At 43.2% G+C, this 26,464-nt stretch overlaps 1 protein-coding gene across 1 annotated transcript in view; it reads left to right on the top strand.

Annotated features, from left to right (window-relative positions):
- Positions 1-18,258, top strand: part of RGS7BP (regulator of G protein signaling 7 binding protein) — a 94,055-nt gene extending 75,797 nt beyond the window's left edge. The window contains exons 3-6 of the mRNA XM_088444036.1: positions 3,483-3,613; positions 11,480-11,624; positions 14,610-14,680; positions 17,301-18,258. Of these exons, the coding sequence (XP_088300162.1) occupies positions 3,483-3,613; positions 11,480-11,624; positions 14,610-14,680; positions 17,301-17,392 (439 nt within the window). The 3' untranslated portion in view covers positions 17,393-18,258. The remainder of the gene's footprint in view (positions 1-3,482; positions 3,614-11,479; positions 11,625-14,609; positions 14,681-17,300) is intronic.
- The last annotated feature ends 8,206 nt before the right edge of the window (positions 18,259-26,464 follow it).

The following is a 26,464-nucleotide window of genomic DNA, read 5'->3' as shown; positions in this document are numbered from 1 at the left end:
GCTTAGCGCGGCGCCCGGCACTTTGGTCAGAGAATGCCGGTTAACGCGCCTTAACACCCTTGTTAAGATGCGATAACCTGCATTCTCCGACCACACAGCGCACTGAATTAAATAGCTCCGGGAGCTCGCTCCCGGCGATATTCAATTTGCATTAAATTGAATCGCCCCCTATGATAGATGTCTTTCAGTGAAGTCATCCTGTCACATTTTTGAACATGCAAATCTTGATGAAATCGTCCAAGTTGGCCTGCATGTACGGACGACCATAGATATCGTTATCGTCCATGCGGGAACGCGCATCGTTGGTCGTTCACTGCATAAAAATGAACAATATGAACGATCTATCGTTAAACGATATCGTTATCATTCATATCGTTCATAGATATCGTACCGGGTGTACGCATCTTAACACTACATGATAATAGCACCTACTTTAGGTCATATGCTTGTGTATTTGTTAAGCTACATGATAATAGCACACACATATATTTCTAAATTGAAAGTTAACTCACCTGGAGGCCCCCAAAATCCTTCAAATGGCATAACAAGGACCAGCATACCCTCCAACCACAGATCCCATACATGCCTCATAGATAGATAGATACATACATACTGTACATACATACATACAATTGGAGATTCAAGGGAATTCTAGGTAGAGGTACAGTGAGAAGTTGAGATTCTGAAGCCTTGTATTGTAAGTAAACATAGAGGGGTATTCAATATGAAACGTAAACTTCGCTGTCGAAGTTTACGTTTCATATCAGAGCTTTTACCTGCGTTAAAGTATCGGGCGCGCGCCCGCTTATTCCCGTATTCAATATGAAATTAACGAAAATGGGAGCCTGCGAAGTTGGATTTGCGTAAAGTTACGAATTTTTCCTTAAAAAAATTGTAGGACCCCCCTAAAGTTGTAAACACATGGGGGATCACTATGGGTACCCCCGTTTTAGCCTTTAAATGAAAGTCGGGGATTTAAATAGCCGCAGCAGGTGTTTTTTCCCGACATTGAAGAAGTGTTGCAGAAGAGCACTTAGGTTATTTTTTTTCATTTTTTTAAGTGGTCCCATCAAATTTGGGGTACATGAAAATGGGTACTAGCATATTTTTAAGTCCCTAAAGTAACTTTTTAAAAATTCTGCAATTGTGCACCTGCTGCTATAAATCTTTTCTAGAATACACCTGCCGCATACTTGCAGAATAGCCCTGAACCTATTTCCCTATTGTTAAACAATTTTTTCCCTTTTTTTTTTACCCCAATTTTGAAATTAATTTTTTGGGGTGTCCCTATTTTTTTTAAAACTTTTTTTGACACAGTTCTTTTTTAAATGTCATTCCCAGGGGTGCAGGCTATTTTTGTTAAGCCTGCACCCCTAAACCCCAATTCTGCACTTTTTTTCGACACCTATTCAATGGTGAAAAGTTATCCCCGTTTTTTATCAAAGACTTTTCGAACCTGCGAAAAGTCTTTGAAATTGAATACGGTGTAAAACTAAAACCTGCGATAATGACATCATAAGTGTGATATTAACGCAAAAACTGTGTTTTCGCTCCCATATTGAATACCCCTGATAGTCTTATAAGAAGAATAGCATAAATATTTTAAACCCTTTTGTGCATGTAATATATCTTGTGGTTAAAGTGACATTATAAAGGGTGACATTACAAAGGGGAAGCAATGCTGATTACTATACTCAATTGTAACCCTCCCAATTAGTTTATACCCTATGCCAACGTACCTATATAGCCACTCTAGAAATAAACAGGGAGAAGGTGAATTAGGGGTCTATTTACTAAGCAGTGCTAGGAGACAGAGTGAAAAGTGATAAGGTGCCAGCCAATCAGCTCCCAACTGTCATTTTTCAAACAGCCTGTGAGATGACAGTTGGGAGGTGATTGGCTGGCACCTTATCAGTTTTCACTCTGTCTCCTAACACTGCTTAGCAAATCGTCCCCTTAGGCTGATACAGTATTACAAAATGTTTCTTGTATAACCTAAGAAGCAATGTATGTTTATTTCAAGATGCTTCCATCTAATTATTTTATGGGGCAGATTCAATTAGCCACAGTATTTACCAATAGGCTAAAGACCTGAGTTTAATGCCCGAGGTTTATTCAATTAGTAGGCAATTTCCCTGCCCTGTAACCCCACAGCAAACACGCATTAACCCATTGAATCCAGGTTAAGTACCCAGAATCTATGGGTTACCCCGTGCGGTAAGCCCCAGAGGGTGCATTTTAAGCTGCTTCGTTAAGTGCACCCTCTGGGGTTTACCGCTCAGGGTAGCAACGCTAATTGAATAGCTCAGGGCAAAGCTTTAGCTAATTGAATCTGCCACCATGTGTCTGTCTGTCTATCCATCGATCGATCGATCTATCAAAGTAATAAGATCAAAACCTAATACGGTACAAGAGTGAAATGTCCTGTATCAGCCAGCAATTTAGAATGAATGTGCAGCTAACATACTATATGGAAAGCAAGGATCGCCATCTAGTGGATAAAGTTATATTATTCTGTTATTCACAGCTTGAAGCTCTCATTTCTCATTGTTGAAATGTTGAAATTATTCTCGTGGAAAGGTTATTTTCCAAAAAATCTGATAACATGTATTCTAAACTGAGACCATTAATTTATTATGCTTTTCTCAGTGAAGTCATTATGTTCTGTAAAACAAAGTAACATTTTATCCTCAACAACGCATGTATTCCAGTTTTTTTATAAAATCAAAATAAAACAAATTGGTGGAAACACATGGAAACGAATGTGCTCCTTAGTGGTGCACTGTACATGGCAATGTACTGTACTGTCAGCAGGCATAAATGCATGGGCAATAAGGTGTGCTGGGTTCTACAATTTTAAATGTATTATTAATATTTTAATATAAAATAGTGAGAACGATGCCATTGACTCCTATTTGTCAAATTCTTCATGAACAGTGTATGTGTATGAAATGTATAGGTTGAATGTATAAACATATTATAATGGGAATTTATCTAGACTCCATGGCTCTAGTTTTACTGCCTGCAGAGCTCACTAAGCTCAGAGGTGGTGCCATTGTTTGCCTTCTCTTCCCTATAGCCCTTTTGATGTTTCCCTGAGGTCTGGGTTAGTCTTATTGAGGTGTGCTCATGTCAGAATATAATAGCTTACAGGGTTTGCCCTCAGACAACTATGATGTATGACATCATTGGAGTATGGTCAGGCCCCTAAAGGATAGAAAGGATAAACTGTCCTAGGAACAGCTACACAAATAAATATTTTGAAGCTGCTGACCCTATAAAGACCTATGGGAATGCTTGGGACATTTTACATTTCTGCCTTTATTACAGCACAGTAGTCTCATTACCCAGTGGCCTGTTGGGTGTTTGTCACCCCCTGGTGTACATCAATTGCATTGACCTATAATTATCATATATATATAGTATAAAAATGAACCTCTGTTCTCCTGCAACTCACCATTTTTATTTTTCCTATTGTTTAGAGCAGAAGATGGGGAGATCCACCCTGAAATCTGCCGACTTTACATCCAGCTGCAATGTTGCCTAGAAATGTACACGACCGAAATGCTGAAATCGATGTGTCTTCTAGGTTCCCTCCAGAACCAGCGGAAAGGTAATTTATCATCACATTACAGGTGCTTCTTATCTGGTTATTAGAAGCAACAGGGCTGATGCGGCATGAGCACTATGGGGTCTATTTACTAAGCAGTGTTAGGAGACAGAGTGAAAAGAGATAAGGTACCAGCCAATCCGCTCCTAACTGTCATCTCACAGGCTGTGTTTGAAAAATGACAGTTGGGAGCTGATTGGCTGGCACCTTATCACTTTTCACTCTGTCTCCTAACACTGCTTAGTAACTAGACCCCTATGACTGGAAGCGCATAACCCATGTTCAGAACAGTGTGCGCACACGTATGTGCCATGCAGGTTTGCATTGTTCTGCCACTTACACCTGCCTGCGTCTGTTTGGTCAGAATGGGGTAGGATGGGGTCATTCAAGTACAGTCATTCTGTGTTCGGCCAATTGTGAACACATCACACATACGCCTGGGAAAGATGTATTATTTGCGGGTGACATGGGGCAGGTGCAACTAGTAGATAATGATGGCTTCCAGTACTAGCAAACCGCTTGTAGTAATGAGGTTATTGCACTTAACATAAATGGTTTCCAATATGGGTGCGAGTGGGACGTACGTGTCTGTGATATATACAAGGCATAAACCAGACACATATTGTCTACTGGGACACATCCTGAGCTCTGTACATGGGCTGAAATACACTGTTTTTCTGTGTGCTTTTTTACAGTAAATTTCACCTTTTTTGTGAGCAACAGTGCATCAGCCAGAAAATATAGTTTCAATGAATCATATATATTAATGACGTGTAGCACCTGCACTATAGTTTTGAATAATGGGCTAATGTCATTGTGTCTTATTCCTTTAATGTAGGATGTATGAAGAATAGACTGATGCCTAACACAGTTTACCTTGCTAAAAAAAAAAACAGAGGAGGCTAAAATGTCCTTTTTATCTTTCCTTCTGCTAGGGTGAATATTATGATTTCTGTGAGGGAGCAAATGACTGTTCTTTGTACGGTAACTCTGGGTCTGATTCAGAGTCTTGGCCATAACTAGGGGTGTGTTACAGTGCCACCTCTGTGGGCAGTACTGTCGCTGACCCATGGTCCTTGCTTCTGGCTAGCAAAGTGTCTGGAACGGCACCCTGCAGCCAGAGTCACTGCTGCGGCACCACCAGAGCGTCCCCTGGGCGCTTAAGACAGGCACCCGGCAGTGTGTGAAGTTGATCTAGTCCTCAGCGGTACACTTACCAGTGCTGCCGGCCCCGCCCCCTCCAGGCAACATAATGATGTCACATGTCCGAAGTCATGACGTCGGGCGCTAAGAGGGGGCAGGGGCAGCACAGAGCGCATATGAGCCCTGGTATTGCCCTGTTCAGAGATGCACACTAACTGCATGCAATGCCAATATGCAGGCAGTTGACTGGTCTTGGATACTGTGCATGAATCCGAATGGCACTACGCATGCAGTCCGATGGTTACTGCATGAAGACGCACAACGAATTTAAATTCAAAAGTTGTGGACTTCAATGGATGCTCCTAGGAGGTAACAGAGGAGTGGCTAGCAGGACGCGGGTGTGTTACAGGCGTGACGCTAACAGCGACTCCGTCTAAAGACTCAGTAGCTCTGGCACAGCATGCCATACGCCGCTGCCTGTGGGAGTCTCAGTAGGAAGATTAGCAGTTGTGGGATTAGCATAAAGAGGCAGACGTGGCGGCGCCAAAAGATGCTCTGTGTACTAAGTGCCCACTCTGTGCCACAAGCAAACAATCAGAGTCTCGATCAAACCAGATCCTTATCAGACAGAATAATACTATAGTACAACAAACAGTAACACCAGCAAGTCTAAATAGACACAAACCTGATATTTACAGTATTTATTAACCGTTATTTAATTAACACACACATTACGCAGCACTTTGCAGAGAATATTTTAGTCAGTCACATCAGTCCCTGATACATTGGAGCTTACAATTTATATTCTCTTATAAAATTATATAGAGAAGAACCAGAACTACTCATTTTTTTGAGGGCACACCTGTAAATGGTTTGTTATTAAATTGAAATTTTAACTTTTAATATAAAATAGGAGGTTTAACTACAGTACAAAAAGATTCTTAGCTACATGCAAACAAGACAATAAACATTGTAATAATATAAATGTGGCATAATATAATAATAAATGAAAAAACATACAGTGATAAAGTGAAAAAAACACACTTAATAAAATGAGGACCGCACCACAGTCTCAAATTATTAAAATTAAATTTAGATTTAATCTTTGTATGTCAACAGGAATGTAAAAAATTATTATAATAATATGGTGCATGGAAGTAAGGGCCTGATGCAGACCCGCTCGCGAGCGAAGGACGCTTGCAAGCGGGTCGATGGTGCGCATGCGCGAGACCCAGCGAGCGACGAGGAATTCGTCGCTCGGGGTCTCGCACCAAAGGGGGCGTGCTGTCGATGGTGAGTGTCAGCACGCCCCCTTTGGTGGGCGTGCCGGGGGCATGGCTGCCAGACGGAGGCGTTCCCATGGGAACGCCTACCATTTGAGTCCGGCCCCACTGACATCAGTAATGATGTCAGTGGGAGTGATTTTGGCTCTGATAGAGCCAAAATCACTCCTGGGCTTGCAGAAGCGAGACTCTACCGCAGGGTCTCGTCGCAAGCCTGATGGTCGCGACCATCATCATGGACGCTCGCATAAGCTGTGGGTGGTAACCCACAGCTATGCGAGCGTCCATGAGGCCGCTCCATTTGCAGGTAGGAGGGCCCTGATTCAGAGCGAGTGCTCTGGTCAGAGTGTTCAGCTCTGAATCAGGCCCTAAGTTTGATAAATTGCAATAAAGGAGGGAAATGTTGGAAAGGGAGGTTGTGGCTTCTCCTGTCCCCCGTTTGTCACAGGGACAGTGGACAGGGGATGAGAGAGTCACAGAACACCCCACAAATAGATTATCTAGCTCAGTGCTTCCTAAATTCATCCTCAGGAAGCACTAACAGAGCATGGTTTCCATTTTTTCTAGTTGGTGCACAGGTGTATTCATTACTGGCTGACACATTTTAAAAGATCCACAGGTGGAGCTAATTATTTCACTTGTGATTCTGTAAGGAGACCTGGAAAACATGCACTGTTAGTGCTACCTGAGGAATGAGTTTGGGAAACAATGAGCTGGATAATAGGTTGCGTGTTATAACTTCTGCTTTCTGCCATTTGTGTAAAATAGTAAATGATGGATGAGAGAGCTAATAGTACATTTCTCTAATCTATCAGAAATACAGTAGCGGTAGAAAGAGCTTGCATCAAGATGGATTATGGCTTCTGCTGTTTGCTGTTTGTCTAGGACATTGAACGGGAAATGAGATAGCATAAATGCATAACCACAAGCTTGAATAAGCTATAGGAAGGAGATGAATGCAAGAAATGTACAAATTTTCATAAATTGAAGCATAATTGCAAATTATTCTACACAAATGCAGTCTATCCAGAGACATTTTGTGGATAGTTTTGTCAACCATATACCATCCTAGTACAACTTTGAAGAGGTTTGTATAGGGATAATTAGCCCCACCTAATAATACAATCTAATTCTGTAAAGCATATAGGACCTCATTCAGAGTCGGTCGTTGCGGCCGCTCGGTCGTAAGGTAAAAGGGGCCGGATATGCAAATGAAGCGCTTTCAAGTTGCGTCGTTAAGTTAGGATCGTTAGCTGGACGAGCGAGGGGAGGATGCGGCCGTAAGACTAAAAATACGCCCCCTTCTCGTTCGCAATACACGTCATCTCCGGGCATACAAGGATTAATGGAGACCATCTGGAACCATCGGAGCTGGTCGTAGAGCTTAAGGTAGACCATACCCTCTCTTAAGTACTACGATCAAGTCAGTGTAAAAACCTCCCATGTCACATGTGCCATGACACTACTTAGTTAATTATGCACTCCCATAAAACGCCGTTTGCATAGTCAGGCACGCCTGCGTTCGGATCTCCACTTCCCCGTTCACAAGCACCTTCCCCTGTTACCACCCACAAATGCCTCATCCTGTCACTCAAACTAACGACCTGGCCAAGTTGAAAGAGAGAGAAATTTCTGATCGTAATAGCTAGTTTGCGCACGCGCATTGCGAATTTTACGCATGCGCAGTTTAGCGAACATCGGTGGTGTACGACCGAGCGGCCGCAACGACCGACTCTGAATGAGGTCCATTGTGCTGAAACAATGTTTCACAAATTAGTGAGGCAAAAACATCCTTTCAATTAGCACTTTGCATAAACACTTACAATATGCAACATATGCGTTACCAAAGATTGGTTAAACAGATGAAAGAGGTTGCAAACTAAGAGAAACAAAAAGGTGTAGAGATGAGAAATAAGGGGGTTTTATGTGTGTGCTGCTGCAATAAATAACCCTCTTGTTATCAAAGATATGAAAATTGGCAAACAAATAATAGGATTTAACCTCACATATGGTATAATAATGGTAACAGTTATACTGCATGTACACAATGAGACAGTATCATGGTTTGAGTAAATAGATATAGAGGGGTATTCAATATGAAACGTTAACTTCACTGTCGAAGTTAACGTTTCATATCGGAGTTTTTACCTGCGTTAAAGTATCGGGCGCGCTCCCCCTTATACCCGTATTAAATATAAAATTAACGAAAACGGGAAACTCCGAAGTTGGATTTGCGTAAAGTTACGAATTTTTTCTTAAAATAATTGTAAGACCCCCCTAAAGTTGTAAAAACATGGGGGAACACTATGGGTACCCCCGTTTTAGCCTTTAAATGAAAGTCGGGGATTTAAATAGCCGCAGTAGGTGTTTTCTTCCCGACATTGAAGAAGTGTTGCAGAAGAGCACTTAGGTTATTTTTTTCGTTTTTTTAAGTGGTCCCATCAAATTTGGGGTACATGAAAATGGGTACTAGCATATTTTTAAAGCCCTAAAGTAAGTTTTTAAAAATTCTGCATTTGTGCACCTGCCGCTATAAATCTATTCTAAAAAACACCTGCCGCATACTTGCAGAATAGCCCTGAACCTATTTCCCTATTGTTAATAATTTTTTTCCCATTTTTTTTTTTCACCCCAATTTTTAAATAAATTTTTTGGGGTGTCCCTATTTTTTAAAAAAACTTTTTTTGACACAGTTCTTTTTTAAATGTCATTCCCAGGGGTGCAGGCTATTTTTTTTAAGCCTGCACCCCTAAACCCCAATTCTGCACTTTTTTTTGACACCTATTCAATGGTGAAAAGTTATCCCCATTTTTTATCAAAGACTTTTCAAAACTGCGATAAGTTTTTGAAATTGAATACGGTGTAAAACTAAAACCTGCGATAATGACGTCATACCTCCGATATTAACGCAAAAACAATGTTTTCGCTCCCATATTGAATACCCCTGATAGTGTTCAGTGGTTACTCGGAGCTATAAAAACTGGGCACCTGGTGCGTTCCTGTCAAAGGACTGTGGTGCGACGGGGTCTCAGTGCATGCACAGCGGGGAATCCCCAGAGGTCCAACGTGCATTTTGCCAATGGGGCTTGGTCACTGAAATAAGTATGTATTTTTTACTCACAATTACCCTTGGCTAATAGTCTATATCATTATTCATTCTGGTTTTATACATGTGCATGCATACATTTTTCATCTAATAAATTCCTGTTAGGAGATCACATGCTTTCTATATTCCCTGTCACATGCACACGCATACACACTGGGGTTAAATTTGTCAGTAGCCAATTAACCTACCAGTATGTTTTGGAGTGTGGGAGGGAACTGAATCACACTCACACAAACACAGGGAGAACATACAAACTCCACACAGGTAATGCCTTGGTCAGGAATTGAACTCCTGACCTCAGGGCCGTGAGGCAGTAATGCTACTCACTATGCCACTGTGGTATCACGGACATGTGTTTGAATGTACACCTTCACAACATTGGGGGCACCAATTTGGGCATGACTATATATATATATATATATATATATATACAAATGGCAAGGGGTGCAGCTGCTATGGGGGTCAGAGCTAAGGGGGGGGCAATCTTCCTTGTCAAAGTTACATGCGTTATATACATTTTTCATCATTGGGTGGTACGTACATAGGGGCCCTTACAAAGTTTTGCTATTGGGCCTTCAAATACCTAGTTACGCCCCTGTGTATCGCCATTGTTGCAGAGCTGAGCATGACTGATATACATGAGTAAATGTTATGAGAAAGTTTTATCAAAAAATCTTCTGTACTGCCCACGGGATGTAGCGGCCGCCGGTCTAAATGCCGACGCTGATATCCCGACAAGGAAGTTAAGATAGGCGATGCCAGAAAGCAGAGGGACGGATGCCCAAATGAGGTAAGTCTGGGGCGCCCGTCCTAATAGCCGCGGGTGGGGGGGGAGAGTTAGGGTTAGGGCAGTTAGCAGGCTTAGCGTTAGATTTTGAGGAGGAGGTTAGGCACCCCTAGGGGGGGAAGGTTAGGGTCAGGCACCACTGGGGGGGGGGTTAGGTTTAGGCACTAAGGGGGGAGGGTTAGGTTTAGGCACGAAGCAGGGGGACTTAGGTTTCGGAACTAACCAGGAGAATTAGGGTTAGGCCACCAGAAGGGAGGGTTAGGGTTAGGGGGGGAAGGTAAGCATACTTACCCGACCCCTGGTGGGATACCAATTCTCGGGATGCCACTGTCAGTATTCTGACAGGAGGCATCCCAACAGCCGGCATGTCATACCGATTCCCTGTCCCACAGAGCAGTCTAGTGCAGCTACAGTATACAGTATGTTGCAAACACTGGAAAGCAGTAAGGCGACTCGGAGTAATCGGGAATCCGGTAGATTAAACTCTTCAGCCATCTTTCCAATCTGAGCACAAAGTTAAAAAAAAAAAAAAGTGCTCAACTTAATAATGACACAAAGAGCTCCATCATTCACTAGCTGCTTGCAAATGTGCCTGCTGGCACCTCCGCTGACCCATAGTGGCTGCCAAGTGCAGAGTCTGCAGGGTATGCAGATAGCTATTATTTAATTTAAAGTATGGCAGGTGGCTGAGCCATCCATTTTATCATGGTCTAAGAGACGAGCGCAGGCAATTCCCTGTCTCTGAGCCAGTCAGAAAAAATATTTTAGGCAGTATGGAAATTAGACTTATAAAGTCGGTTATTCAAAGCAGGAGACGCCTTTAATCTTCTACACAAGTGTACAAAATAAACATCAGCAAATTCTATATCATACACGCAGAGCCGTAACTAGAGTTTTTGGTGCCGTGTGCCAGAGAGAGCATTGGTGCCCCCCCCCCCCCCATTTTTCAAGTAGGGACATAAGACACGCACCCGAAAAAGGGCCATGGCTTCATGGGAAGCACCAGGAAAGAGAGAGGGGAGGCCAGGTGCTGCTGGGGATAAAAGAAGATGAAGCTGCAAGTGAGAATGATAATAAACAGATAATTGACACGCCCAAACAGCACCCCATTGGGCAAAAAGGCAGGGCCATGACCAAGACAAGGCTACGGTGATGCACCACAGCGAATTGCATTGTCAACCCTATGAACTGCCTACTTCATTGGAGAAGTGGGGAACTCCCGGAGGCTGGAGAACTTTCGTGAAGGTCCAGAGACAGCTCCTCGAAATTTGTGGCTCTCCCAGAAGCAATTATGTATTGTGTTCGTTATTGTTACACAGCTGTTAGTAAGACAACACTTAGGGGTAAATTTTCCCAAGCTGCCGCCACTTTGGTAGTTCTGGCCGCTAGATTTTAAGGGGTCGTGTTTTGTATTTAATATTATTGCCCCTTTAAATCCTGCTACGGTTATGAAAAGTGCCACTTAGTGAATTTTCCCCTAAGAATCTTACTTTTATTTCTGATATGTTGCTAATAAATTACTATTCTTGTTGTGTGTTCTTATTTTAAAGGAAGAGAGCATTGTGTAGGTCCAAAGATCATAGACTACAGATTGGATGAATGTTCAGAGGTTCCGATCCTAGAAGATACATCGTCGTCACCAGTTGATGTCCAGCATTGTTGGCAGGTTTCCACAGACATTGAGAACACAGAAAGGTATGTTTAGTGATTAGGAGAAAGACTAGAGGATTTGGGAGTCATTTATAAAGTGCAACTCTAGAGGAGAGTGGTCAACATTTAACCTAGGAACAAATAAAGTAAGTAGCCCAGAATCAATGGCATACCTATAATGGGTATAGGGTGTGCGGTGCACACATGTCCCTGGGTCCATCGGGGCCCACACCGCACACACTTCACCCATATAATTATTATACTTACCACTCCACAGTCTACAGAGTACTGCTCTGCAGAGCAGCAAAAATCACCTGGAAAATGGCAGCAGCCATTTTCCCGGTGACTTGCGTATACGCAGTAGAGATGTCCCTGGGAATAAGGCGCTGGCATCATTTTCCCGGAGACCCGAGCATGCGCAGTAGATTTTGGTACCAAATCAGAATCTACTGCACTGCCAGACATGAGGGGCCCACATTAAGTCTGCACACAGGCCCTCCTCTCTTAAAACACCCCTGCCCAGACGCCTCAACCAGCATACTGCAATGGAGAAAAGAGCATGAATAGAGATATGTGTACTTTTATATCATTGATATATGAAAAAATGTGGTCATAGAGCTATAGTCATATACAACAGAGCATCATATGATACGATTACAATGCATAAACCATTCTAGTGTTTATATACAATACAAAGAGCATTCTAGGGACTGCTAAACAACACAGAGAGCATTCTAGGGGCTTCTATACAATACAGCTTTAAAAAACTATAAACAAAGCTTAAAAAACTATAAACAAAAGAAAGAACACCTTAATAAACACTATGATATTCTAGTGACCACTACACAATACAGATAGCGTCTTAATAAACAATATACATACAGAGAACAGGTTAGTGAACTTTATCAAATACAGACATCCATCTCATGACCACTAGTCATAACACAATGCATACTAGTGGCAACTTTTCAATGCCAACACCATTCTGGAGGCACTATAAAAGAAAGACCCCAATATCTTTGTCGGCTTGATAATGCAGCCACCTCCCAAGTGTCTGTGCTGAGCCCAAAAATCTCTGGTGCCTTATTATTCAGACACTAGACCTATGCAGAATTTTTAATACACATCTCCGATCTTTGTTGGATTTACATAAACAAAACACATCATAGCTGCCAGCAGACTGTGCGTGGTTTACCAGCTGTCAGTTCCAACCACACTGCATACTTCCTCCAGGAGTAAAGGAGTCCAGGAGTGGATACAGTAGCACAATGCAGGAACCTATCAATATGTAAATTTATTCAGCATATCGCTATTTATTTTTGCAAGTCATATTGTTCTGCAGGGTAAAATGTTTCCTTTTTCATTGTGAAGTCATCTCCAAACAATATAAAGATATGTCCTCTTACATCTTTGCTGCGTATACGGCAAATCACGGCACGCATGACGCGAGGTGTGCGCCCGAGAGCGGATATGCGCACTGCGTTCGCACCCGCGACCCCATAGGATTGCATGGTGTGATCGCAGTGCGCTTTATAAGATTGTGGGGCTTATGTACAGTAATAGTCTGTGAATAGCAAGCATGGATGCTATTCTGGCAAGTTAGACCATGTTTCAGTGGTTGAGAAGGTCACATGCCCTGGGCGCTGTGGGACCCAGCGGCGGGGGTAGTGGGGTGGGAGTCTCTGACAGTGAGTGTACTACCTGGCGGCGGTGTGTTTGCTTTAGCAGCCAATGCGAGTCAGACATACTCTTATTGGCTGCTGCACCCAGGGCCAGCGCCAGGCTGGAGCTCACTACTGAGCTCTGCCTTCTGGCGCCCGCAGTGGGTGAAAGGAGAGACGTCATGACGTCTCTCCTATAGTGCCGAATGGGGCAGGAGGAGCAGATGGCGGCGGGCACAGGAGCGGGGATTAGGGTAAGTATAATTTTGTGTTCTGTGTGTCTGTGTGTTTTATGTGTAAGGGGCACTACTGGAGGTACTGCATAAGGACCACTATGGGGCACTGCATAAGGGCCACTACTGGGGGCACTGTATAAGGACCATTACTGGGGGCATTGTATAAGGGGCACTACTGGGGGTACTGCATAAGGTGCACTTCATAAGGGGCACTACTGAGGGCATTGCATAAGGGGCATTACTGGGGGCACTGCATAAGGGGCACTACTACTGGAAGCACTGCATAAGGGGCACTACTACTGGGGGCACTGCATAAAGAGCACTACTAACTGCATAATGGGCACTACTGGGGGGGCACAGCTACTGGGGGCATTGCATAAGGGGCACTGCTACTGGGGACATTGCATAAGGGGAACTACTACTGGGGGCATTAAGGTGCATATGGAAAGGAAAGGAATGTTCCCAGAGTGACGAGAAACAGTAGCGTGTCATGTTGACACGTCCCCACTTTTCAGTGACCACGCCCACTTTTTGGAACATGCGTATACAGTTAGGGAGGGGGCCATTTTTCATCTTGCTCTGGGTGACATGTACCCTAATAACGCCACTGCCATATTTTTACCTGGTTTTGCTAGTTAGATTATTGGCACAAAAATATGGGAATTGTGTCTGTGTCTGCAACTCGTAGGCTATTACATTCGCCCCCCCCCCATACTGTATATTAGATATACTTTACACTATATACCACATGCAGGTATTCATTCCCCCACAGTACACGTGTCCTCATATACCTAGCACCTTATATGTGTCGCAGATGCTCACAGTATGCTAGAGACGATGGGCTGCTGCATCAGACCCCTTTTTTACACAGATTCATACACAGATGTACAAATGTCGCACATTAAATTGATCAGTGCAGTGTTTGGAGTGAAAATGATGCTCAGCGCGGTCGAGTCTCCCAGGGGCACTGCCCCATCGAAAGAGGAATTTGGTGCGACTGAAGCTGTATTCATTCATTCATTGCCTACATTCTTGGGATGGTATATTTGGTTTAAATAGTTCTATAGTTAAATGAACTTGTCATAATCACATTTCAAGAAAATAGTGAAATTCTAAACTGTTTTACTTTTCAGAGACATGAGGGAAATGAAGAACCTCTTAAGCAAACTCAGGGAGACCATGCCTTTGCCATTAAAAAACCAAGGTAAATCGTTTCATCTTTCTTTATTTATAGAAATATCCATATGTCCTATTGAATTGCAGCTTCACACTGAGAATCACAAACATTTAAGCAAAAGGTATCGTCCAATCACATTAAATAGCTAAATCATTTCATAAAGGTGAAAGAATGCGACATTTCCTACAGAAATAATCATGAAACATACTGGAGGGGAATCCTTGTGATTTTTGGTGGAAAGAATCCTAAAAATTACTTAAAGGGTTATATTTATCAAAGTTCGATTTTACATTCGATTTAATGTTCGATTTAGCTCACCTCAAATCAAATGGAATGTAGAAATCCCTGTCAAAATCCCACATTTACTAAAATTCGATTTTAGAAGGCTTTTCTAAATCGAATTCAATTTGGTTCGATTTTGAACAGGGATTTGATGTTCGATTTTGCATGCCCATGTGCAAATCGAACACCAAATCATACTCAAAATCGAATATCAAATCCCCAAGTAATAGAACTGCTTCATGCTTTCGTTTTCAGCATTAGCAGGTCTAATTGAAACCGATGCATGCACAGATCAGTGAGATCCATGCATGCACCTGTGTTTAACTAACTCGGAAAGAGTTAAATCCACAAAAAAAAATTGACGTGGGTCCCCCCCCTAAAAGCACAACCAACCCCATACTTTTCATAGCCAGTCCTGGTTGTGAAAATACAGGGGACAAAAGACTTAGGTGTTTCTCTTAGAAATGCTGGGGCTGAGCGTTCATTGGCTGAAAGAGGTGAGCCTCCTCCTCTCTCAGCCAATGAACGGCTCCCAATATTGACTTCAATGACGAGAGCCGTAAGCTAACCTTTCGTAACCTTGCAGTTCTCATCATTGAAGTCAATGGTGGAAATTGTTCATTGGCTGAGAGAGGCAGAGGCTCACCTCTCAGCCAATGAACGCTCAGCCCTGGAATTTTTAAGATAAATGCCGAGGCAGCCCTGTCATTCGGGTAGTACTGTCCTTAGAGGATGGTACAGTTTGTGGCTCGGTCTTTTTGTTTTTTTGTTTTCAGAAGACTGTGGATGCCTGCTTGGAGAAGAGGTATTGTAGGTGAGTATGTGTGAGTGTGTATGTGTGTAATGAACTTATACTGTCACGGTGTGTGTCTTGTCTTTATTTTAACAGTTTTTTACAGGTGAACTAGCCCTTAATGACCCGCATGCTGGTACTTGTGGTTCTCCAAGTACCAGCATGTGGGGGAGGCTTGCTGGGACCTGTAGTTCTACTGTTAAAGACAATGTTTTTACATCTATTTTTACAGTACACTTTACACTATCAACCAGGCACCCACCTCCCAGGGGTGCCGGGGCTATCAGCCCTAGCCTGGGGTGCCTTGGAGAGGGGGACCCCTTTATTATGGGGGTCCGCACCTCTCCAGGGATCCCCAGCCTGGGCTGCCTAACGGTCAGGCGTAATGCTTTGGCCTGGGGACCCAGTAAAAGGGTTCCCCTGGCCGTGGCATTACACCCCGGCTAGAAAGAGTCTGGTGCTGGTTACGGTAAATACTGGGGACCCCTACTTATTTTGTCCCCTGTATTTCCAAAGCCAGAACCCGCTTGCTAAGCCCAGTGCTGGTTGTGATAAATACAGGGGACCCCTACATCTTTTGTCCCCCATATTTACACAACCAGGACTGACTCTGAAAAGTCCAGGCTGGTTGTACTTTTACAGGGGGGGACACGACATCATTTAAAAAACTGATCTGTGCATGCATCTGTGTCAGTCAGACCTGCTCATGCTAAAATTGAAAGCATGAACAGGTTTATTCATTTGGGGATTTGAAGTTCGATTTTAAATCAAATATTAGTAAATAAGGGATTTGTGTGTGTACCCGGCCGACGCACGATGCAATGAATGACATATCGTGCAGCCGTTTGACACTGCTCCATCTGGTGAATGACGACACGATATGCCGTTCACCAGCCGCATCCACAAGCATGGTGTCGTTCATTAAATTGACAGATTGAGCAGCATGTAGGCTCCATCTGTCCATGCCATGAGCGACCCAGCGCAAGCACGCATTGTCGCTCACAGCGGGTATACACTGGCCGATGTGGACGATCTGTCGGCCCGATCCGCCGTATAGGGCGACATATCGCCTAATGTGTGCCCACCTTAAGTCACTTAAAGGTCTCACATCGCATGCGTCCCAGGAAATGTATCGGGTGTATTTAAAGTTGTAGCTAAATACACCAAGCGGGATTGTTGCTTCTATAGGTGCCTCAGTCCTTGTACGTTCAGGCGCACACTTGTACACCAGGGTAAAGGCTGATACTAGCATTGGCATAATGTCGCAGAAGCGACTGCGACAAAAGACGCTGAAGCAGTCGCAGCTGCATGTGATTCTAAATAGGCCCCTATAGGCGCAAGCCCACTTTGGCTAAAATAATAAATGCAATTATAAATTTCACTGTGTATTTTTTAATAAAGGATGTTGATTATATGAATATGATTGTGATAATCTCAAATGTTTAAATACATTATCAATACACCTTAAATAGAGATTGTGGAAACCATGATAATTATCATTACACCTTAGCAAGTGATTGTGGAAACCGTCATAATGAATCTAAATAATTATTGTGGTTTGTTTAATTACAGACGACAGTAGCCTCCTCAATTTAACACCTTATCCCCTCGTCAGAAGAAGAAAGAGAAGATTCTTTGGATTGTGTTGCCTCATCACCAGTTAAAAGCAAAAAAAAAAGCCATTATATCTGCAAATTTGGCCTTGGCTGTCATATATCATATTGAGGTCGGTTAATTCATGATGTATTCAGTGTTGCCTAAACTGCCTTGTTTCAAATCTTCTACTGACTGGAGATTAATGCCGTCACTGAACTCTGAACGGGTCAAGACACAACAGCGTATGTGGCAAAACCATCCGTGATTGGCTGGAAAGGTTCTAACAAACTTTATGAACACGTCTATAGTTCACAGGCATAAAATAAATATGCAAAATGCTTTGATGTCCGAGTATTGTGCAATAGGAATGTTATTGCATCAGCATCACAATGGAGTTTTAATATGGAAACGGTGACAACTATTACGCGAATATCAATGTATCAATGGCCAATAACTGTACTTTAATTTGTATTCTTTTCTCTTGTCTGAATTACACTTAGTCTTCCACAATTCATCAGGATTTTGTCCAAGACTTCAGCCAAGTTATCTGTTGACTAGAGGATGAAAAATTAAGTAATTATGTACTTATACTGTAGCTTGTAAATATATTGTCATCTGGATGATGATCATCAGTATTTTCCTTTAAACCAGATAGTGTGGTCATCACAATTTTGACTATATATATATATATATATATATATATATATACACACACACATATATATACACATACATATATATGTATATATATCAACTTCCCCAGTTATATCCTCATGACCTAGTAAGACAATGTATCATATACTGTTACTGTAGGAAGTTTAAGCATGGTGTCTGCACATTGCCATAGTGGTAAATCTGATAGGGCATGCCAGCATTAGCTCAAATTTAATCATATTCTACATTTTACATTGTTAATAAATCTTTTTTTAGTTAACTGTGTAGAATTTCTTTCGTGGCCTCATTGTGTTGGAGGAATCATTCATGACTTTGACAGATGAATTTTGATAATAAATGGATGCTGGTACTGGTGACTTATCATGGTTAAAAATACTATGGGCCAAATGTGATAGCCGACGCGGCTGCGATAATACATGCGAGTATGCACGGATTTTTAAATCAGCAAGCATGGTCAAGGCTAAACCAAGCTGGTTTGACCTTTAACATGCTTGCTGCTTTCAAAATATGGGCATACTCGCATGTATTCCCGCAGCAGCACCGACTCGCAGGCTATTACATTTGGCCCAAGATATATGAATAAATAATACTGAAACTGAGGAGTGCTAAATGGATTACAAGACTAACTATAGGCAGCGGAATGATAGCCAAATAACAATGGAAGAATGTATGATCGAAGAAGTAACAAACAAATAATTGTATTTATGAGAGATGAGCTATTGTAGAACTATAGAGGCTGTTAATGGTAAATAAAAAATGTAGAGGGCTGCTGGGTACACACGACGATGAGCGATATATCACGAGTGCATCGGCGGGTGTGACAGACAGACATATCAAGACGTCCTCGCACCACAGCCGATGCCGATACATCGGAGAGTGCATGTGGCTGTGTGTACAGGCGACCTGCCGACCTCCTGTACACTTGCTGCAGCGAACGCCGACTCAGTGATCTTGACTGGGCGGGCAAATTTAAATGCCCACCCATTTGTGATGTCAACCCAGACACGTTGAGCTGCCGATTGGTAAGTGTGCTTACCAATTGGCCGCTCTGACGGCGGATTGGTTGGTCAAGGTGTGTGCCCAGCATGAAAGATGTGTGGCATGAAATTCTAGCTCAGGTGTTGGCAATCTATATTTTAAATGGTGTCATTATTAATAAAATGTAACAAATCAAGGAAAACATATTTTACTTCTCTATATTCTTCATATCTGATTAATCTGAAATTAGCACCAGGGCTTTTATATCAGGGTGTAATTCAGATCCATTAAGGCTGGGGAAATAACAAAAACATCCCCACAAAAACGTTGTCAGTCCTAAAACAATAAATATACATTTAGTAGATCATTAAATGGAGTCTCCTGGATTTTCTAGGTGAGATGAGAGAGAGGGTTTTTGTTTTTTTTTGTTTTGACTCAGTGGTCATAGAACTCCTCATAGACTTTTCATATCCTTGGAATCCACGCAGTCTTTACATAAGACATTTATCTGCCCTTGCGTTTATGCAGAAGCCCATCTGCTGAGCCAGCTGCTTGCACAGACCCTCTCCAGCTCTGTGTTAACTCGAAAAAACTTTCTGACAGATACAGGCAGGGTTATCAGAAGTAAATGTATATTCTATGTATATTCTGAAGCTTTTCATCCAAGGGAATTTACTAAGCAGTGTTAGGAGACAGAGTGAAAAGTGATAAGGTGCCAGCCAATCAGCTCCCAACTGTCATTCTTCAAACACAGCCTGTGAGATGGCAGTTAGGAGCGGATTGGCTGGTACCTTATCACTTTTCACTCTGTCTCCTAACACTGCTTAGTAAATAGACCCCTTATTCATTGTAAATGTTGGTTTTGACTTTCGGGGGAACAGAAATCGGTCTTTAATTTAAGCCGTGTATCCACTTGCAGATATAATTGAGCGATTGAACAATTACGACATCGTAATCATTCAATCGCTCATTAATCGTGCAGAAATCGGGCAGTTTAATGTCGGAAACGACCAGCGATGCGCGCTCCCGCTGGTAGGGGAGGAGGAACGACTGTACGATTACAATGTTGTAATCGTACAGTCGTTCCACTATCTACAAGTGGATATGCGGCATTAAACACTGGGCAAAATGCTTATTACTAGTTGCTATGGGCAACAACTCCACTTCTAAAAACCCGCACTTTAGTAATTATACCCCTTAATGTTTGTTAAGACCTGTACTGGTTTCCAATAACTGGCCTCTCACACATGTAGAGATCAGTTTCCAAGCGCCAATGTTACAGTTCTAGTTCAGTTGGTAGTTCTGGTGGTATCTAGCTGCCAGTGCAGACCTCTGGACTGTAGATTGTGTAATTATTAGATGATAGATAAGAGATCTGTACATATGATTTGATGGTACTTACCTGTATTTCAGGCATCCAGTATTTTCTGCATGCAATAAAGGTTCAATGATCAACCTGTCTCTACATTGTACAGAATTCTATGGAACACATTTTCCTCCGCTCAACATTGAGCAATAGAAACAAATGGACCTAACTTTGCCTCCTAAAGTCCTTCATGCCAACATCACATTAAATAATATTAACAACACTATATTCGGCAGTTCCTGATAAATCTCTGCTCAAAGTAAGAAAAAAAATAATGTTTCAAAGTTATAAAGGTTTCTTCTTGTGGCCAAAATAACAATAATTGTAGAAACTGAGGTTGTTCAAAATCTTGTACCTGGCTCTAAGTGAATTGGTATAAAAAAATGTAAATGAAACATATGTGGACACTTCTACTTTGAATATAATTTACATTTAGATTCCCATTAATACAGGTTTGTCTATAATTTGTTGACTGGGTTGTACAGAAATCTAAAGCTTCTATTTCCTGTGCTGCTATTAAAGGGAGAACTTTCAGACCTTGTAGAGGACAAGTGAAGAAGTTTCCATAGCAACCAGTAAGCTTCCAGCTCTCAAATATTATGCACAATCTATAAAATGATTGCTAAAAGCTGATTGGTTGCCAAGTCAAGTCAGTTGTGCCAGCTACTTACTCCTAGACGTTCCAACACCAATAGGCTTTCAGCTGTCAGTGACGGGCAAGGTTTTTACTAAAGGGACCAGAAACATTATTGATTGACTCCAGGCTCCCCATTCTTCACAAGCATTGTTTAAATATGGAGTTGTAATGTTTCTCACTGTAAAGGGAAATCCCATTTGACGTCTCTAAGAACGTCATGCCATTATGCATCACAAAACAGAAGGCCTGATTCAGAGGAGGATGTAGTGTCAATGTTTGCTCAGTAGAGCGATTAGTTGCAACTGTGCATGTGCTAAAAGTCCTGGAAACCCCTACGGCACATGCTTACCACTGAGTGTATGCAGAGGCCTCTGTTTGGCATGGAATCGCTCCCATTTGAGCTGGTGGCAGAGAGATATGGGCAACTATGGACCTCATTCACGGTCGTAAGGGAAAAGGGGCCGGATATGCAAATGATGCACTCGCAAGTTGCGTTCTTAAGATTGGATCGTTAGCTGGCCGACCAAGGGGAGCATGCGGCCGTAAGACCAAAATTACGCCCCCTTCTCGTACGCATTACACGTCATCTCCGGCCATATAAGGATTAATCGAGACCATCGGTAACCATCGGAACTGGTCGTAGAGCTTAAGGTTGACCACACCCTCTCATAAGCACTACGATCAGGTCAGTGTACAAACCACGTGTGCCATGACACTACTCTGTTAATTATGCACTCCCATAAAACGCCGTTCGCATAATTAGGCACGCCTGCGTTCGGATCTCCACTCCCCCGTTTTCAAGCACCTTCCCCTGTTACCACCCACAAACGCCTCATTCTGTCACTCAAACTACCGGCCTGGCTGTGTTCAAGGATAGAGAAATTCCTGATCGTAGCAGCTAGTTTGCGCACGCGCATTGCGAACTTTACCTATGCGCAGTTTAGTGAACATCTGTGGCGTACGACCGTGCGGCGCAACGACCGACTCTGAATGAGGTCCTATATTCCATGGAGGCGGCTTGAAAAGATTGAAAAAAAAAAAAGGCCATCTCAGGTGCGTGTTATAGGAGTGTCACGGGTGTGTCAGCGAATGTGGCTGCATTCTCACTGCCACAGAGGCCATGTTTAAAGAAAGACCCTGCGCAGCCATAGGGCATCGTAAGTGTCGACGATGGTCGTGGTGGTGCGCCGATGGTGGAGTGTTTGAGAATTGCACTGTCCAGTGAATCTGGTCTGACCAGGAATCTGCTCAACATATAAATACAGGATGTTAGAACTAAGAGCATCAAAACTAGTCTTGAATGCATTATTTCCCAGTCATGTTCATGGAGTTCCTATGCAGTTGTGTACAGTATGGATAATAAAACAGCTGTTTTATATATCAATAGAATAGGGAGAACTAATTTGATAACCTTATGCAAAGTAGCCTTGGACATTTGGAATTGCATAATAAATAGGGACTTACGCAATGGCCGGGTTAAGGCTTGTGGGGTTCCGGGGCAACTAAGTTGTGGGGGCCCTTACCAATAAAATTGTCACTGCTGCTCACAGCCACTACTAAGCCTCTTACCTTGTCTCTGGACTCTGAAATGATCATCAAGGTGGCAGCATACTACATCATGTCCGCGACACTGCTGGGAACTGACTCTCGGCAGCATCGCCAACATGATCTAGTATACTGGCAGGGGCAAATGCAGGATTTAGAGTGGAGGATGAGAGAGGGAAAGAGAAAGGGAGAGGAGGGGGTGGTGAGAGGCAAAGAGAGTGAGAGGAGACAGGGATACTAAGGGGGTGGGAGGGGAGAGAGACAGAGGTAAAGAGAATGAGTTAGGGAGAAAGGGGGAAATAGAGAGGGAGGGAGGGTGGAGAGAGAAAGGAGGGAGGGTGAGAGGGAAAGAGGGAGGAGGAGTGAAGGAAAGACAGTGAAAGAGGGTGGGAGAGAAAGGGGGGGGAGACCTGGCTGTTTCAGTATCAGATTTTTGATGGGGGGCAGGCATGTCACGGAATTAGACCCCACCCCCTACACCCACAAATCACGGCATCATCAGCAAGGGGATGGAGCTTTGTTTATTAGTCATGGCCGGGCCACCCGATGTAGCGGTGGAGACAAAGCTTTCTCCGTCTCGTCACAGTGTTGGGCAATGTTTGCTGCTGTGTGGGGGCCCCTGGGCAAGCACCCGTCTGCCCTGCCTATAATCCGGCCCTGGTTTGTGCATCTAGAGAAGGAGATATGCAGGACTCTCAAACTTCAGTTGTGTCCACATGATCTTATATGCAGGAAGGCAATTTCCAAATGTCTAAACTGAGATTATGGAGAGATGTCATGGGTGGTAGAGAAAGCATAAATGGGACATCATCATTATGTCATGCAATTTCGTGATTTTTAGTGACAACCTTATGCTGTGAAATTATTGGTGCCATCGCGGCTTGCTCTCAGGGGAGAACCATTGCCTGGGGTAACTACCACAGACACACTCCTGCGAGTACGTGCCAAATCTGAAGTTAATGGGTTCAGTAAAATAAAATCTTGAAAGACAAGACTGAAAATTAATATCTGGAGAATGTAGAATCATATGGAATGAAGCCGAGATCAACAAAAAGGAAAATAAAATGAGAATATTTACAGCACCCATAGAGGAACATAATTCCATGCAGTGATTGGCACAAGTGAGGTGTTTATAAAGGTTACATAGAGGTGAGGTCACTTATTTCTAATTGATTTGACATTTATCAAACAGCTGACTGCAGAAAATGAAAAAGAATGTACATTTGTTAGTGTTGATGGTGCACTGCCACCTGCGACTGGTACTGCAACAGATGATCATACTTAGGTTGGCTCTAATTTTGGCTCCTGGACACTGGCAATGGCAAATATGGGAGAAGAGAGGGGGCAGCCCTGGCTTGTGCCGTTTTAATTTATAAAGATGAAGTTGAGAAGCCATTAATAGAGATTGTAGCGTATAGATCATGATAGAGGATTTGGATAAGATTTTAGCCCCACGACTAGCATTTGCTTCATAAAGTTCCAGCCTGTCAAAGTCCTCAAGGAGGGATCTTTTACTTGCTTTCACGAATTAAGTGTTAGAACTCTGTTTTGCATTGTCCTCCTGTAATATGATTCCCTGCCACCAGGGGTCGCCAGGCCTATGGTAATGTGAGCTGCAGTACTGGTCCTTACCATAGGTGCTGCTCTCTGGAATCTGTTATGTGTCCAGGTGTAAGTTAACTAATGACTCAATTACCAGTATGAACTAAACCTGACAGCTGGCTATTTAGTATGTATGAGCCCAACAGTAATTGCTGGCTCATTAATGTTACATGTTTGGTTTCTGCATCTCCCTGTTTTGCTATATGCTCGAACTTTGGATTCCACTACCTGTTTTGTTTCCTGCAGGCTCCTATTTCTGCTAAGCAAAAGAACTTCTGCTGTTATCAGGTTACCATTCTGCTGTGTTTCTGGATTGTATTTGATTCTGCATCGTTATCCTACTATTGTTTCTAGACTATGTTCGTGTCTGTCATTTATTGCAAGACTCCTGTGTGCCAGCATTCAATATCCCTGCATTGTCCAGCTTGCCGCATTCCCCTTCTTTTAAATCAGGGGTCAGGGAACTTTTTTACCTTTTACCCCAAAATATATTTAGATACGCCGACATTACCCCCTTGATTTGAAAGGAAGGAAATCATATAGTAGTACCCCCATATAATGCCCCTGTAGTAGTGCCCCTGTAGTAGTGCCCCCATATAATGCCCCTGTAGTAGTGCCCCCATATAATACCCCTATAGTTATGCCCCTGTAGTAGTGCTCCCATATAATGCCCCTGTAGTAGTGCCTCTGTAGTAGTGCCCCCATATAATGCCCCTGTAGTAGTGCCCCCATAGTTATGCCACTAGTAGTAGTGCCTCCATATAATGCCCCTGTAGTAGTGACCCTGTAGTAGTGCCCCTGTAGTAGTGTCCTATATAATGCCCCTGTAGTAGTGCCCCCATAGTTATGCCACTAGTAGTAGTGCCCCCATATAATTCCCATGTAGTAGTGCCCCCATATAATGCCCCTGTAGTGCCGTCTGTACAATAAAAAAAACACCTTAATCCCCGCTCCTGCATCCACTGCCGTCCTGTCCGCCCGGCTGCTCCTCGGAACTATGGGAGAGACGTCATGAGAGAGGCGGAAGCTCTAGTTCAGAAGAGAACTCCAGCCTCCGGCTAACGCGGCGCTCCAGGGAAGAAGCCAGGCGCCCGCTGGTAATAACATCTCAGCGGGCGTCCAGCTTAGAGCCTCCCTGCGGCACTGCCGGGCATGCATATGAATCATTCTATATTATATGCATGCCCGGCTGTCCGTCCATTACCCCCAGGAATTTCATTTTTACCCCATGTGGGGTAATTTACCCCTGTTCCCCGACCACTGTTTTAAATCATCCCTCAAATATTTTCATATGTTTCATCATGTTCTGTGACTTGTAGTTTAACTGCACCCAGGGGGTTCATAACATATTGACCCAGCCAAACAAACCAGATAATGTTGAAGAGTCTGTTACTTTGGCTTCTCACAGTCAGACCCTTGTTGCAGAACTTCCTGGAGAGCTCTGTAATGCCATTTTTCCCTTTGGATATTTTTCACTACACTCCCTGCAAATGGATATTATACTGCTGCGTGCTTAGTTAGCACAGACTCTCCCTGTGTTACCTGAACTCTTTATGAAAATGTCTGCACTCCTCCAAGTTGTTTTCCCTCCCAGTACTACTGTAGTCCCTGAACTGGCAACAAAAATCTACACTATTTCTAGTTACTGTACACCAATTCTCAGAGGGTCTCCTCTCCATGTGTCATGGCAGCCTGTAATGCTGCACAGACAGTTACTGGGAGTATCAAGTGATCCGTGTGCTTCCCTTACTGAGGCAGAGTGAGCTTTTCGCAGATATAATCAACTGTGTTTATATTGTGCCAGTCCTGAACACTTTTTGCTCTAGGAAAATTTCAGGCCTGAGTTGTGGCCTAAAAAAGACTCTGGGCCTGATTCAGAGCCGGACGTTATTTGCGCTCGCTCGTTCAGAAAAAGGGGCCGGATATTTAAATAGAGCGCTCGCTCTTTGCGGTCTGTTGACGTCTCTATGTCTGAACGAGCAAACGAAACATGCACTCACTATTTTTTAAAAAACGCCCCCTGGCCGCTCGCATCCTACGTCATCTCCGCTATTTATTAGATTAATCGAGTACTTCGAAAGGCGTATGAACTGCTCGCAGTGCTTGTGGTAGCATTTTCCTACCGCAATCATGCGAGCAGTTCAGGCTAAAAGACAACCAAGTGACGTGGTCGATGACGCTGCTTTGTTAATTATGCACACCCTTAAACGCCCGTTTTGACCGTTTGGCACGCCTGCGCTCGGATCTCCACTCCCCGTTTTCAAACACCTTCCCCTGTTACCACCCACAAACGCCTCATTCTGTCACTCAAATTAGCAGGCATTCGCTATTTTGCGA

The sequence above is a fragment of the Taudactylus pleione genome, unplaced genomic scaffold (assembly GCF_031769625.1).
Source record: "Taudactylus pleione unplaced genomic scaffold, aTauple2 ptg000345l, whole genome shotgun sequence".
Lineage (NCBI taxonomy): Eukaryota > Metazoa > Chordata > Amphibia > Anura > Myobatrachidae > Taudactylus > Taudactylus pleione.
The sequence above is the reverse complement of the archived record's forward strand: the minus strand, read 5'-3'. Positions and strand labels throughout refer to the sequence as shown.